This window comes from Talaromyces amestolkiae (genome assembly GCF_001896365.1).
Source record: "Talaromyces amestolkiae strain CIB chromosome Unknown scaffold8.1, whole genome shotgun sequence".
Classification (NCBI taxonomy): Eukaryota; Fungi; Ascomycota; class Eurotiomycetes; order Eurotiales; family Trichocomaceae; genus Talaromyces; species Talaromyces amestolkiae.
Window position 1 is genome coordinate 453,223 of NW_024468044.1, and position 13,791 is coordinate 467,013.

General features: G+C 46.6%; 3 protein-coding genes across 3 annotated transcripts; 2 read left to right on the plus strand and 1 right to left on the minus strand.

Moving 5' to 3' along the window:
* Positions 1-1,039: 1,039 nt before the first annotated feature.
* Positions 1,040-3,461, plus strand: BHQ10_004712 (uncharacterized protein; the record flags this gene model as incomplete). Its single annotated transcript, XM_040877108.1, has 3 exons — positions 1,040-1,100; positions 1,181-1,717; positions 1,777-3,461. The coding sequence occupies 3 exons, from the start codon at positions 1,040-1,042 to the stop codon at positions 3,459-3,461; spliced, it is 2,283 nt and encodes a 760-aa protein (XP_040733216.1).
* Positions 3,462-5,979: 2,518 nt separating this feature from the next.
* BHQ10_004713 (uncharacterized protein) lies at positions 5,980-8,324 on the minus strand (the record flags this gene model as incomplete). The annotated part of the gene is made up of 4 exons (XM_040877109.1): positions 5,980-6,134; positions 6,188-6,854; positions 6,912-7,752; positions 7,810-8,324. 4 exons carry the CDS (start codon positions 8,322-8,324, stop codon positions 5,980-5,982), a joined length of 2,178 nt encoding a protein of 725 aa, XP_040733217.1.
* Positions 8,325-8,555: 231 nt separating this feature from the next.
* BHQ10_004714 (uncharacterized protein) lies at positions 8,556-10,932 on the plus strand (the record flags this gene model as incomplete). Its single annotated transcript, XM_040877110.1, has 11 exons — positions 8,556-8,616; positions 8,684-8,731; positions 8,784-8,884; positions 8,959-9,148; positions 9,208-9,466; positions 9,834-9,973; positions 10,023-10,083; positions 10,142-10,179; positions 10,238-10,249; positions 10,314-10,492; positions 10,564-10,932. The coding sequence occupies 11 exons, from the start codon at positions 8,556-8,558 to the stop codon at positions 10,930-10,932; spliced, it is 1,458 nt and encodes a 485-aa protein (XP_040733218.1).
* Positions 10,933-13,791: the final 2,859 nt, after the last annotated feature.

Below are 13,791 nucleotides of genomic sequence, written 5' to 3' on the forward strand. Positions count from 1 at the left end.
GCGCCATTTGTGTCTCATGGACATGATTGCTCGATTCCTTAACGAACCCCGTACAAATCCGTTTCTTGTTGGATGCAGATCCACCAGCTTTGCCCTCTCTAGAGCTAGCCTAGTTCTCTCTGCGACTATGCAACGAGTCAAAGTGACTAAGCTTAGCCCTCGAGATTATAGTGACCTGCATATGGGATGGATCATCAAGAGTAATCCTCGCAGGCACGAGTCTCACGCCTTCTGTGCAACTGAGCCACTTGCGTACCGGTTTTGCCTGCCCACGTTTCGAACCCTCGCTCGTTACAGTTTGGTCCGGGCTCATTCGTTGGCTGTGATCGACGCCGTATCTGGTCATCATCTCTATTCTTCCCGCTGGCCAATGCATACATAATCTGTCAGATTCCCCCAGCTCAACTCTTTCTTCAATATATCGCTATCCATACCGCTCCCTGTATCCAATCCTCAACTATTTCGACTTGATTGTTTTCAGACTCGCCTCTCTTTAGTTTTGCTCTTCACCTTGCAAGCAACACATCACGGTCCACCTCCCTCTCCCTCATCGTCATTGAGAGTCACATAGTGCTGCACAACAGCTTCAGTAGTAGATCAATACGGCAGAAGAGCTCATCGAAGTTTTTACTCTCCTGCTTAATGGACGCAGCGCCTTATCTCTTTCGCCAGACAAGTTCTCCAAAGCCAACTGCAACAGCTAATCTCCAACCTTTACATTCATCAATTTTCACAAGGTCGAATAACCAGAGCCCTCATCTCTTTGCTCGGTACTCGACCTCATCTGTCTCTGACCCCGTTTCAGCTACTTCCGTTCATTCTTCCTCTGACTCTGGCACAATGCGCCGCTCAAACACCATGGCAGAAATTCCCCTTCCTATCACTTACACACCTACTACACACCGTATCAGCAAAGCAAAGAAAGGCAAACGGGTGCATGCTTGTGAATTTCCGGGTTGCAATAAAGTATTCACTCGCGCAGAGCATCGAAGACGCCATGAACTGAATCACAACCCGGAAGCGTCCTTTCCATGCACTTATGATGGCTGCCGAAAGGCCTTTCACCGATCTGACCTTCTACAACGCCATATGGAAAGACAGTATGTTGTTATCTTTTCTTATGTAAATATGCTGGTAGGTTTTTTGATTGATTTACTAATATGGGTTTACAGCGAACTAGAAGGCCAGTCCGACAGCGGGATGTCGCGGCAATGGCGACATCAGAGCAAGTCCGCCTCGATTACATCTGCTCCTACTACCATGATCACATCGATGCCAATCGATGTTACATCTGCATCATATCCAGCTAGCCAAGTTTCGACTCCTTTGTCCTCTGCCAGCCCTGTAATCGGAAGTGCAATCCACCCAGACCTTGCTGGTGATTACTCTCTGCCATGGAATGGCATGGAAATCCCCCTCCAGCCGCGGCCAACGGTCTTCGGAAGCCATGTACGAGACTCTCCAGATGACTTGCCTTTCTACTCTTCTCCAGATACTTGTGGCTCTCCAGCATCTGATGCAGCCGGATATGTGCTGCCACCGCACCCTTCCTCTGCTCCAACTTCAGTCATGGAGCCGTTCACCTATTCAGATCTATCCGCATCGCCTCTACAGCTCCCCACAGCCACACGCGAATGGGATGGCTTGGATATCGTCTCTTCCGCCCCTAACATGATGCCGCTCGCTCTTGACGGAAATCAGATGATTCACCCAGTAGGTGAACCTTCCTCTCACCAAGGTGTTAACTGCATAGAAATTCGACTGACTTTGTTTCAGAGCCTGCATTGCCAATACCCCTCTCCAACCTGGATGGGGATGAGTGGTATGCACTACGACGAGAACTTACTTCAGCGCCCGGCGTCCTTTCCGGAGACGACGGCATGGAAATCATTGACACTGTAAAGTGGCAAGACTGTTTCGAGTGCTACTGGCGAAATTTCCATCGCTTATTCCCGATCGTTCATCGCCCGACCTTTTTTACTACTAAGCCCAGCCCACTGTTGTCCGGTGCTATGGTTGCAATTGGTTCGCAGTTTGATACACGACCAAATGCGAAAGAGTACTCCTTAGCACTTCTTGAGGCTTGCATCAAGTTGCTGGCCAAACGGCCCGCAATCACCAGCAGATCCCGCGTAACTGATATCCAGGCTGTCTTTCTGCTAGAGTACCTGTCGAAATTTAGGTCTCGGAAGGCAGACGTGCAGATCTCTCATCGTTTTCGCAGCTTATACGGAAGCTTTATGCAAGATAGACATTGGGTACACGTGAATCCTCTTGCCGTCCTAAACACTTTGCCTCCCGAATCCTCACATGATTCTCTGAAGAAATCACAAAAATTCTGGGTTGAACACGAAACGCGCCGTCGAGTCTTACAAGCTTCATTCATCCTGGACGTTTACCAATCGAAGCTTTTTGGCCAACCATCCGTTTCAGTGCAACCTAGCTCCAATCCATTCAACACGCGCCCTCAGGTTTCGCAGGCGAACAAAATTCCTTTTCCTTGCAGCGCCGAGTTATGGGAATGCAATGATTCTGCCCAATGGCTTTCTTTGGCACGATCTTATGTCTCGCTATCTCTCCCTTCTGCTGCCGTCAGCGTAAACAGACTCTCCGGACTCCGACCGGAAGAAATCGATCAATTTCAAGCCTCCCTGCTACTTGCCTATGGTCTCGCCTCATATGCTGTAACTGAAGATGATCGCTCATCAAACGACCCACTGAACGCTTTAATCATTTCATTGCAAGATCGAAATGGAGCTGATATGGCGACATCATCTCACTCTCAAACTCTGTTTACCTATCATACTTTGATGGCCGTGCAGTACACACCACTACACACCCTGCTCACTGTCAGTGGCGAGTCATGGCTTTTCAATCAGAAACTTGCCCAAGAAGGCGAATTTCGGAGTGCCAAAATGAAACTACGAGAGTGGGTATCTGACACTGACGATGTCAAAAAGGCAGTTTGGCATGCTGTAAGGGCGCTAAATTATGTTGTGGAGAGTACCGAATGGCACTCATCCACAATTACTTCGGCGACTGCCAACCCCGTGTGGAGCAACAGTGTGCCCTTGATCAAAACTCCCGCGGCGGGCCCGTCAATAATGCTACAGGCAACTTGGAGCGTCTATATATGTGTTTTGATATGCTGGGCCTATGGGTTCGATCCCAGCAATATCGTACGATCAGAAGCAGAACATCAGCCAGATAATCAGGCCAATGAGGCGCGGGCATATATTCAGAACATGGTATCGTTGGCTCCGACATGGAGACACATATCTCAAACCAACATCCCAGCAACTGTGCGATGCAACATATATCCTCTCTTACGATACATACGGCTAACTCGGCTTCACGAGGGCCGCGTTGGAGGTCTACTCAATGAAGCAAACCGAGTACTTGCTCGATTATCCGAGCCTAGAGGTGCACGAGGCGAAATAAGGGGGATGTGGAGCTTCTAGCCCTTGGTCTGTTGCCACCAGCTCCGAAACAATTCATTCGACTTACATGTATTCTTTTTCCTACTTGATTTTTCACCATACCTAGAATGGATGAAACACTTTACGATGTACATAAATACGACTTTTGATGTGGAACGGCTTTTGGGATGGCGTTTTAAGACTTCCAATTTTTTTCTTACACTTTTTTTGGTTGGCATCTCTCCTTCATTGATTTTGAAGTCTCTTTTTTGCTAGGATTCTGGCCTGTGGTGCCCCTCTTTATGTATCATATACCCTGTTTCCATTTTCACATACAGATAGAGCACTGTTTGCAACAAGTCATGGCCTTTGATTATATCGTGTCAAATTCAGATAGATTGTACATAGTGTCCGATTTGATTTCGTTCACCTACTCTCCACATCTTTGTACTATGTCTCTATAAAACTCTTGGACTTTGTATTAGCTCCACTGTCTTTTGCCTGTAATCCACTGCTAGCGTGGTTATCTTCACGGGATAATAATATGAGTTGTTATAACTTCCCACATTATCTATTACCAGCTAGACGTGGTCAGTAATGATCCATTTTCGTAGCATTCATGGATCCCCCAAGATTAGCCGTCTTTCAGTAGCAAATTAGTTGGATCGGTACTCCGTAAATCCGTCCAAATAGGCCCGTCCCAAAGCAGTTTAGTTACTATAAATACGGAATTAAAATCACTAACAAACTAGTCTGACATTGACAGCATCGGGTCCTCCGGGATCCTTCGATAAGCTCGCGTACGTATGCATGTGTCAATCGTAACCATTCGCGGAATAACCGTGTTACATATGTTCGATTTGGTGCGTCTGATATGATACTCGACCCGGAATTTCACCGGAACTACTTATGCGTACGTATTCATAAGTGCTCGTTATTTATGAAGTCAGGTACGAGTCTGTAGTTCGTACAATCTATTCATCGAGCAGTATACCCTTATGCTCTGGTGACCAAAGCTTCACCGCTAGCGCATTTGCGCGCGAATCCTCACGGGGTAAGATTATCACCTGTCAAGAAAGCATGGATGTCTGTTCCGTAGAGACGGGACGTCAGTGTTACCTTGTGTCCTGATGTTTCAGCAAGTTACACGCAGCCCAAATATATGCTTAGGGTTTGACTTGGCTCTTGCACTTCGGTGAAGTTGACCCCTCCACTCTGCATCTATGAACTCCCGGTTTGACGGTGTCCCGGTACTTCGTATGTAGTGCTAATTGACGCCCATCACTACTTACATGGATGTGTATCTTACATGGTCGTATATGCATAAAACGAGAAGGAATGTCATCAACCACTCTTGTGTCTTAGAATAGTAATGCAATTTTAGATGAAATTCTAGCCCGTACTCGTTATCGGTATTCAAATTACAATGATAGACTTATGTGTTATAGTCGGTGAGCATATCAGTGTTCGATAGTATAGGATTACGTACTCAGAATGACGGTAGTGGTGGTTATATCATAAGTCTCGTGTACTAATTTGAGGATCACCGTTGAGGGGTTCTCCTGTAGCAAACGAGCAATGAACTTAACTTTTAGAGCAATCCCTCTGCAGAACAGGTGACTCTTAAAGCCAGATACCCAGGTATCCAAGACTGGAATATACATTAATTCGGTAAGGGTGGGAGCCGTGACCCCGTGAGGTGTTCTAGTCTTACTATCACTATCTATCTAGATACTTTGAGACACAAAGTGTATCTTATGGGTGGACATAATGATTGTCTCAAATCTAATGGGTAGGCAACATAGGCCAAGTGAGCATGTCCGCATCTTACGAAATCAGGATGGGCATTGCTATCGATGGATATGCCAGTAACCTTGATGTCCGTCAAATCCATCCAATAATCTAAATTGCTATCTCACAGCTGCTAAAAGCCAATTCAGTGCCATTTGATAGAATTCTCAGCCATCATGCAACTGAGTAATACCTGCTACCTAACTCATCAATCTCCGCATTTCCCATATCTGTCTTTGTTGAGAATTGAGTGTTCTCGACTTTCCGATCTGTGTCACCCTCGCAACCATATAGACAATAGTCGTGTGTATTTGCATATAAACTCTGTTGTCGGACCGCCCGTTATAAGCCATGCTGTGTCCATATTTCGTCAAATGAACCAATTGTGTGTTCGTACATCTTTTGTTTTAAGGTTAACCGCCCAAGATCATGAGTGCATATGTAGCCTATAAAATCACAGTCTGCTTCTCTGCTGATTTACTTCCTAGTAGGATTTAAACGTAGTTGAAATATCGGGAGAATGAGGGTACTTGGAGCTGGCCAGTCTAGCCACATGTATACTGCACTTAGGACTTACTTGGCATGGTTTAGGGTATACTGACGACATGTATTAGCTTCATGGGTACCGAAGAAAGCTTTACAGTCAAAGCCCGTACTGGTATAACTGATCATTTTCTTAGCGCTACGAGATCTATTGTTTTGCTAAACATCTCTTTCAGTGCTTATTGTAGCCTGACTAGATAACAGTGCGAGTATGCGTCCGACCCAGTTACAGTGCGTTAGCAAGTCTACGCTCTTTGCGAAGAGCCCTCAACTTGACGCGCGCTTCTTCAAGGGAAATCAGTTCACCTTTAGCGTGAGAAGCTGGATCATCACGGTTACGAATGTTGACTGATCGGGATTCCTTTTCTTGTGCGCCAACGACTATATAGTTGTTAGTGTTGGTATATAAATGAATCAATCTGATAGCTACTTACCGAATATGAAATTGTATTGGGCCAATTGACCTGTACGAATCTTCTTTTGTAGAGTGTTGCCACTAACGTCCACATCAACGTTCAACTTATCAGCTAGCAGGATTTGTTGCAACTCCTTTGCGTAGTCATTGAGTACCGGCATGACAGGGACAATCAAGATCTGACGAGGGCTGATCCAGAATGGCCATTTACCAGCGAAATGCTCAGTCAAGATACCCAAGAAACGTTCGAAACTGCCGATGATCGCACGGTGGATAACCACTGGGCGTGCCCGATTGACATTTGACTCCTTGGCCTTTTCTGCACCGTCCTTGTTGACTTTGGCATCAGCAGTTTGCTTTTCGTTGGTGATATATTCTAGCTTGAAGTTGATTGGTGCCTGGTAGTCGAGCTGGATTGTAGCACATTGAAACTCTCGCTTCAGCGCATCTGCAATCGTGATATCGATTTTGGGACCATAGAAAGCACCGTCACCTGGGTTAATCTCCCAATCGTCTCCCATGAACTTGTTCAATGCTTGGGTTAGCTGATCTTCGGCATAATTCCATGCCTCTAACTCGCCCATGTATTTTTCCGGGCGGGTAGACAGCTTCAACTTGAAAGTAAAACCAAAAAGGCCGTAGATGGCTTTCAAGAAATCAAATAACCCTTCGATCTCAGAGGAAATCTTGAGAATAAATAATTAGCCTCACAAACATGAAATTAGGGGCGATTTGGCGCCTACCTGTTCTGCTGTACAGAAAATATGAGAGTCATCTTGTTGAAATTTGCGTACACGTGTAAGACCGCTGAGAGCACCAGATGCTTCATTTCTGTGCAGCACTCCAAAGTCAGCAATCCTTAGAGGAAGCTCTCGGTAACTCCTCTCGCGGTGGCCAAAAAGCATGAAGTGTCCCGGGCAGTTCATGGGCTTCAAAGCCCATTCTCGCTTCTCCACATCTAACTTGAACATATCATCCGAATAGTGCGCCCAATGTCCAGAAGTCTTCCAAATGCTCACGTCGTACATGTTGGGCGTCTGCACCTCTTGGTATCCGCGCTTACGATACTCCGATCTCAGAAGTTTTTGTAAAGCGTTGAAGATTTTTGTGCCGTTGGGAAGAAGGAATGGACATCCTGGGGAGACATCGTCGAAGAAGAAAAGCTCCTGCTCCTTTCCGATCTTGTGGTGGTTGCGCTTTTCAGCTTCCTCGAGGAACTTGAGATGCTCCTTCATGCCGTTCTTATCGGGGAAAGCAACACCCCTGATTCGCTGTAACGAGTCATTTGATTGATCACCGAGAAAGTATGCGGAGGAATTTTGCATGATCTTGAAAGTCTTGATCTTGTTTGTGTTTTGGATGTGAGGTCCGCGGCAGAGATCGACTAAGGTACCGCAACGATAAACGGTGCTTTTTTCTCCCTCCACGAGGTTGTTGATGTAGTGCAACTTGTATTTACTGTAAGCGAACATCTTCTTAAGATTCTCCTTGGTGACTTCGAGACGATCGAAACTTTGGCGCTCTTTGAAGATTTGCGCTGCCTTTTTATCGAGGGGTGCCCAATCTGACGGGAGAACGACGCGCCTGTTATATGGAACATTAGTTGTTGTCAAATAAATCGTAGCGTTCATGAGATCCTACCCATTCGGAATAGCCATATCGTAGAAGAAACCCTGAGGAGTGGGTGGACCGTGCGATAGGAGACAACCAAACTCAAGTTCGCAAGCCTCTCCGAGACAGTGAGCGCTCGAGTGCCAGAAAACATCTCGTCCCTCTGGGTGGTCGAAAGGAAGGTAAGAGACTTTGCAGTCCTTTTCCAACGGCCGGTTGAGATCCCAGAGCTCCTTGTCGTCGATCTTGGCGATTACAATATTGGCGCTGATTTCCTTAGGGATATCCTTCAAAAATGCACCGGGGGTGGACTCCCAGGCTTTGCCGGTGATTGTGGAAGGTTTTCCGTCTCCGATATCGAGTGTAATAGTAATATCTGTGCGAGGCTTCTCTGCGAGCTYTTTAAGGTGTTCCTGCCATAACTCTTCAAAGAGCTGGTTTCGCTCAATGAAGATCTCTGGAAGCGAGTCCGACTTTGCCTCCATTTTGGCGTCCCCAGCAGGGCGCACAGGTAGCTCTTTTTGTCCTTCCGAAGCCATTGACATCTCACCAGCAGTAGTGACTTGGAGAATTAGATATGTAGCGACGCGGGGTGAGTCACATCAAAAATTACTCTTTTGGTGGGCTGGAGGGGAAACATAGCAACAAGGCGGTGTGTCACGTGATGCCGTCTGATCTAGAGACTTTACCGCTTTTAGTACCCACAGCAAAAAAACTTCGAGATCACTGAACAATTTCTACAGCAAACTACTCGACAATCATTCATAACAGCAGCCATGTCTTTCCGTGGAGGTGGTCGTGGCCGTGGTGGCTTCGCTACTGGCGCAAATCGGGGAGGTGAGAATATTTTTATTTTCCAGGTCAAAATCTTAGAATTGGTGTGCTAATGGTTTGCTTGGTACAGGTCGTGGAGGCTACCAGCAGTCTTACGGCCCTCCTGCTGAAGTTCTAGGTGAGAACCCATCGGATTCGATGTTCAATGAACAAATCGCTGATTGACATAGAAATGGGATCTTTCATGCATGCCTGTGAGGGTGAGATGGTCTGCGAATCGATCAACCCGAAGATCCCATATTTCAACGCTCCGATCTACCTCGAGAACAAGGTTTGCCGCCACCATATTGTTCTACCCAGCGAAATTACTTCGATTGAATCACGTTTCTAATATTTGCTTGCTAGACACCCGTCGGAAAAGTCGACGAAGTGCTCGGTCCGATCAACCAAGTTTACTTCACCATCAAACCCCAAGAAGGAATCGTTGCGACATCTTTCAAGTCTGGAGATAAATTCTACATCGGAGGAGACAAGCTTCTACCCTTAGAGAAGTATGTCTACAATATCAATCATTCCTATTCCGATCATCGATCTGGTGCTTTGGATTTGGAGCTTTGCTTTGGAGAAGCGGTCGCTAACATTACTTCTACATAGATTCCTTCCCAAGCCCAAGGCACCTCCCGGTAGCAAAGTTAGAAAACCAGCAGGAGGTAGAGGAGGAGCCCCCCGAGGTGGTCGTGGAGGACGAGGAGCACCAAGAGGTGGTGCTCGTGGTGGACGTGGAGCCCCTGGTGGCTTCCGCGGTAGAGGTGGTGGTGCCGGTGCCCCTCGAGGCCGTGGCGGCTTCTCACGAGGAGGATTTGGAGCTCGTGGAGGCTCTCGCGGTGGCTTCCGTGGACGTGGTTACTAATTTGTTCGCAAATCTGTTGACCAGCGTGTTGTTTCTCGTCTTGTTTTCCATCTGGCGTTGGGGGAAATCGGCTACGGATCCTTTTAAATTATTACGGCTGTCGCAAGTATCTAAAATTTGCTCTCACCGGTTAAAAAAAGATGCTGTAAATTACTACTTTATTTCCGAGAATTTGAGGCCCTGAATTATCTTAATTTGTGATCACTGATGCACCAGCCACATGACCAGGAATTTTTTCCTTAGTACTGTGGCTGTGCGATGCAAACTAATCAAACAATGACGTCTGGCTGCTGCGCCAACGTTCTAACCTTGAAAACGTAAATTCGAGTCCCGCGACACAAATCTTGAACACGATTCTTGCCTAATCAAGATTCACACCATTTATCTTCGTATACGCTTCAATTACAACATTTCTCGTTCAATTTGTTCCGTCTAGCGATATCATGTCTCGCAGAAACCCAAGCCATTCGGCGCCAGAGCCCAGTATTGCCAACGGTGTAGGCGGAGATGGTACGTATCGATGACAGTAAGCTTGAAGGATATGGCTAACAGGTCGCAGTCAGTCAAGAGAAACAGAAATCGCTTCTCCAAGCCGACACAGGGCATTTCACCATGGTTAGGTTGGTGTTCTTGGTCCCCAGTCAAATCCGGAAATCGATTGCTCACAACGTGTAACAGGACCTTGCACCTCGCGGATCTTATCACGGAATTAAATGGTAAGTTGCAATGGATCCCCGAGAAACTGTAGATTGCTAACTCGTAATATGATTCTAGGCTTCTGCGGATGTAAGTTTCATATCTGACGTCCAAGACACTCGAGTTGGAACACCTGTGACTGAATGATGGATAGTTATGTCGGTCCTGTCCTCGATGCGATACTTGTCCGAGCCGGAAAGGCTCAATAACATCTGGTTTGCGCTTGCGTTTATGCCGTTCGGTCTCTTCTTCGACTTTATGGACGGACGAGTTGCAAGATGGCGCAAAAAGTCGTCTTTGATGGGTCAAGAGCTGGATTCCCTGGCAGACTTGGTATGCTGATTTTGATGATACGTACTTTTTGCAAACACCAATACTGATCAATTTTTGTGTTGTATTTACAGATCTCTTTCGGCGTTGCACCAGCGGTAGCAGCGTTTGCTCTCGGAATGCGAACTTTCGCCGATCACCTGTTCTTGAGCTTCTTCGTCCTTTGTGGCTTAACCAGATTAGCACGCTTCAATGTCACAGCTGCCGTTCTGCCCAAGGATAAGAGCGGAAAGTCGAAATACTTCGAAGGCACCCCTATACCTACGTCGCTCTCCATTGCGAGCCTTATGGCCTACTGGGTTTCCCAAGGCTGGATCCACGAGAACTTGCCGTGGGGAACTGTTCTCCAAGAGAGCGTGCTTGAGTTCCACCCCGCAGTATTGTTGTTTGCGCTGTGGGGTTGTTTGATGGTCAGCAAGACCTTGCGTATACCCAAGCCATGAGGGCCGAACTACGTATTTGACAATATCCATAAGGTGGGGTCTATATAGAGGAATGTGGCGTGGACGGCTTGTGCAAAGTGTTGCGCGTTTAAAAGTTATGGTAGTACGTTCAGGGGTTGCGAACAAATGAAATTGTTTTTCTGGTGTATCAGGTAGAATTTATTATGATATTTCCTAAACTTACGTCGTCGCGAACTCCCAATGTGTCAGTTATCTAGATGTTGTATTTCAGACCAGCAAATACGAAACGATCCAAGGCACCCAGCCGTAACTTGGGTTTTATACTTATATCAAATTCACAAATCTCTTCGATTACGGACTATATGATCGACTTAATTACCCCTAGATCCTGAGAAATATCTCCCATAGCACACGACCTAGGAAACATCTGTAGGGAACTACAATTGAGCCCCAAATCTAGATCGTGGACGATCTCCGATGTTGACTATTCTTGCTATTTTCGATTAGCAGGTTTTCCATTCTTTTTTCTTTTTACGTCCATGGTGGAGTCGAGGCCTTGTTTATACGGTTCTAGACCTCCCGTCTATGGAAACCAAGCAGCGTCAGCTTGTCAGGCAACTGCATAAAAGTACTATCATCAGCAACGTCGCCAATTGGAGGGATGAAAATCCTTCCAAGGGTTCCAGTTCGTATTTCGTGTCTGAGTTGTCACCAGTAGTCATCTGTCTCAGTCGAGTCACCGAAGTCACTTAGATCTGTCAGGGTGGTAGGTACGTGCGTATCTGAAAAAATAGGAAATTGAAAAATTGCATACTTCATGCCTAACGGAGTCTTCATCTGACATGTTGCATTTGACTGGATATGTGCCAAGGGAAAGTCATAATATTTACTCCTTGAATTTGGTCTGTTTATATTGTGCAGGGCGGTATGTATGCACTGCGATCGAAAAATGGGCTTAAAAAATTCGATGTAAATTCCCGAGTCTTGGCGCTGGTATCTGTAATATGTATCGGATCTACTGACTGCAGGATCAACTGCATGGAGAAATCCAGGTCAGTGACAAGTCTCTACAAGCTGGATCATTTACTTCGATTTGCTTCGGAGTCTGGTACAGATTCGTTCTATTTAACGATTCGGTAAATCCCAGTTGTACAAAATAGTAGTATGTTGCGGCAGGATCCGGAAAGCCTCGGATGACGTTGGATACGTAAGGTTATTCTGGAACATCCCTGCCATGAAAAGACTTAATCAATTCAATAGTATGCATTCAATAATACGTGCCTCGCAGAGCATCATCCGAGGTCGTCCATGATAAGGCTTCCTCAGGCGACATCGCGTCGTAATGAAATTCCTGGAATGATTTACCATTTAGTATAGAGTACATACGCGGGAATATGTCGCGCGGCCTGAAGGTCTGGTATATGGCTGCCTGAGAGTAATGAATTTAGCATGTGAACACTGGCGTAAGATATACATGTAAGTTAGCTGGCTAGGAAGCTAAAAAGTTATTACGGGGAGGTCTAAACATAACGGAATAGGCTTGGAAGCTAGAAGTTATTCCGGACATCGCCATTGACATCGTTATCTCATCGCACTGTCAAACGATCGAGATGAAGGGTCAATAGACGCTCTCAGACATCTCTTGAGCCCACCTTGGACGTGAGCCATACAGCCATAGACGCATATGGCCACCGAACTTTCCTATCAAGAACAGCCATTTGCGCCACACCGTCGAACATGCATTAGCCGTATCAGTCGATCCGACGTGCGTGTGTTGCGTATCAATGTACAATCGAGTAAGATATTGTCGGGTGTCTTCTTCATGTGCTCCTTGAATACCTCGATCACTCTTGTATGAACATAGTACGTTGTCGAAGACATTACATAGTAAGTCTCAGAGTGTGGTCATATTCGTACCTATGGGGTACTCCGTAGAATGGCCGATACACTACTATGTAACTATGGAACAGACATGACAATAAAAACATACCTTGTGGGGACAAGATCCCGCTCTGACCAGGTACACAGCCAATCACCGTGCCAACTTTTATTCACGCAGGACTGGTATGGGACCACAAGCCAATCAGCAGCACTCTCGGAAGCCACTAGCGGCCCGCTAGACGGTCACCATGTTTCTACTGTCCCAAAGACGCCTAGCGCGGACAGCGATCCGTCATGCCAGTTCCAGGAGTCGCTCTTGCCCTGCCCGTCTCTCCCGCGCCTGGAGGAGAGACACACGATCCTTAGTTTCACTATTACACCCTCTTTTGGTGCGAGCGTCTCAGTGACTTTCTTTCCCCATCCTCTCGTTAATTTTTCCCTCGCTATACATACATTATTTCCACTTTGGAGTCTAGTCAAATCCCGTTCACTTCAGTCTCTCGCTGACATCCTTTGTCTTGTCCATCAAGGAAGGATTTTTTACTACTCGAAAACAAACAAACACGACCGGTGCCTGACAGGCCGACAAACACAAAGTCAGGGTCACTTCGATTGCACGGCGCCAGCAGGCGACCTGCTTTGACACTTGCATTGAAGATTTGGAAAATCGACATTGTTGGTGACTCTTTCATCGTCTATCGATCGTCGCGTCCATCAGACCACGGCTTGGCTGATTCCCGTGGACTCGTCGACCCCTTAATCGATACCGACGTCCATCGTACACCCAACGACGGATTGCATCGATTTATCATCAGGGTCGTGCCGGGAGAGACGCGCAGGAGGCTGTAAAGCGAAAAATAAAGAAAAATAACAATACGAAGACAAGTTTTGTGGTCGGACCAAGGGCTACGCAGGCCGTCCCTCTCCATCGCCATACTACGTCCTGGCCGTGTCCCGCATGCTATCTGACTATCAAGCGGATATCGTAAAGGAAGAAAGAATAATACTGAGATCAAG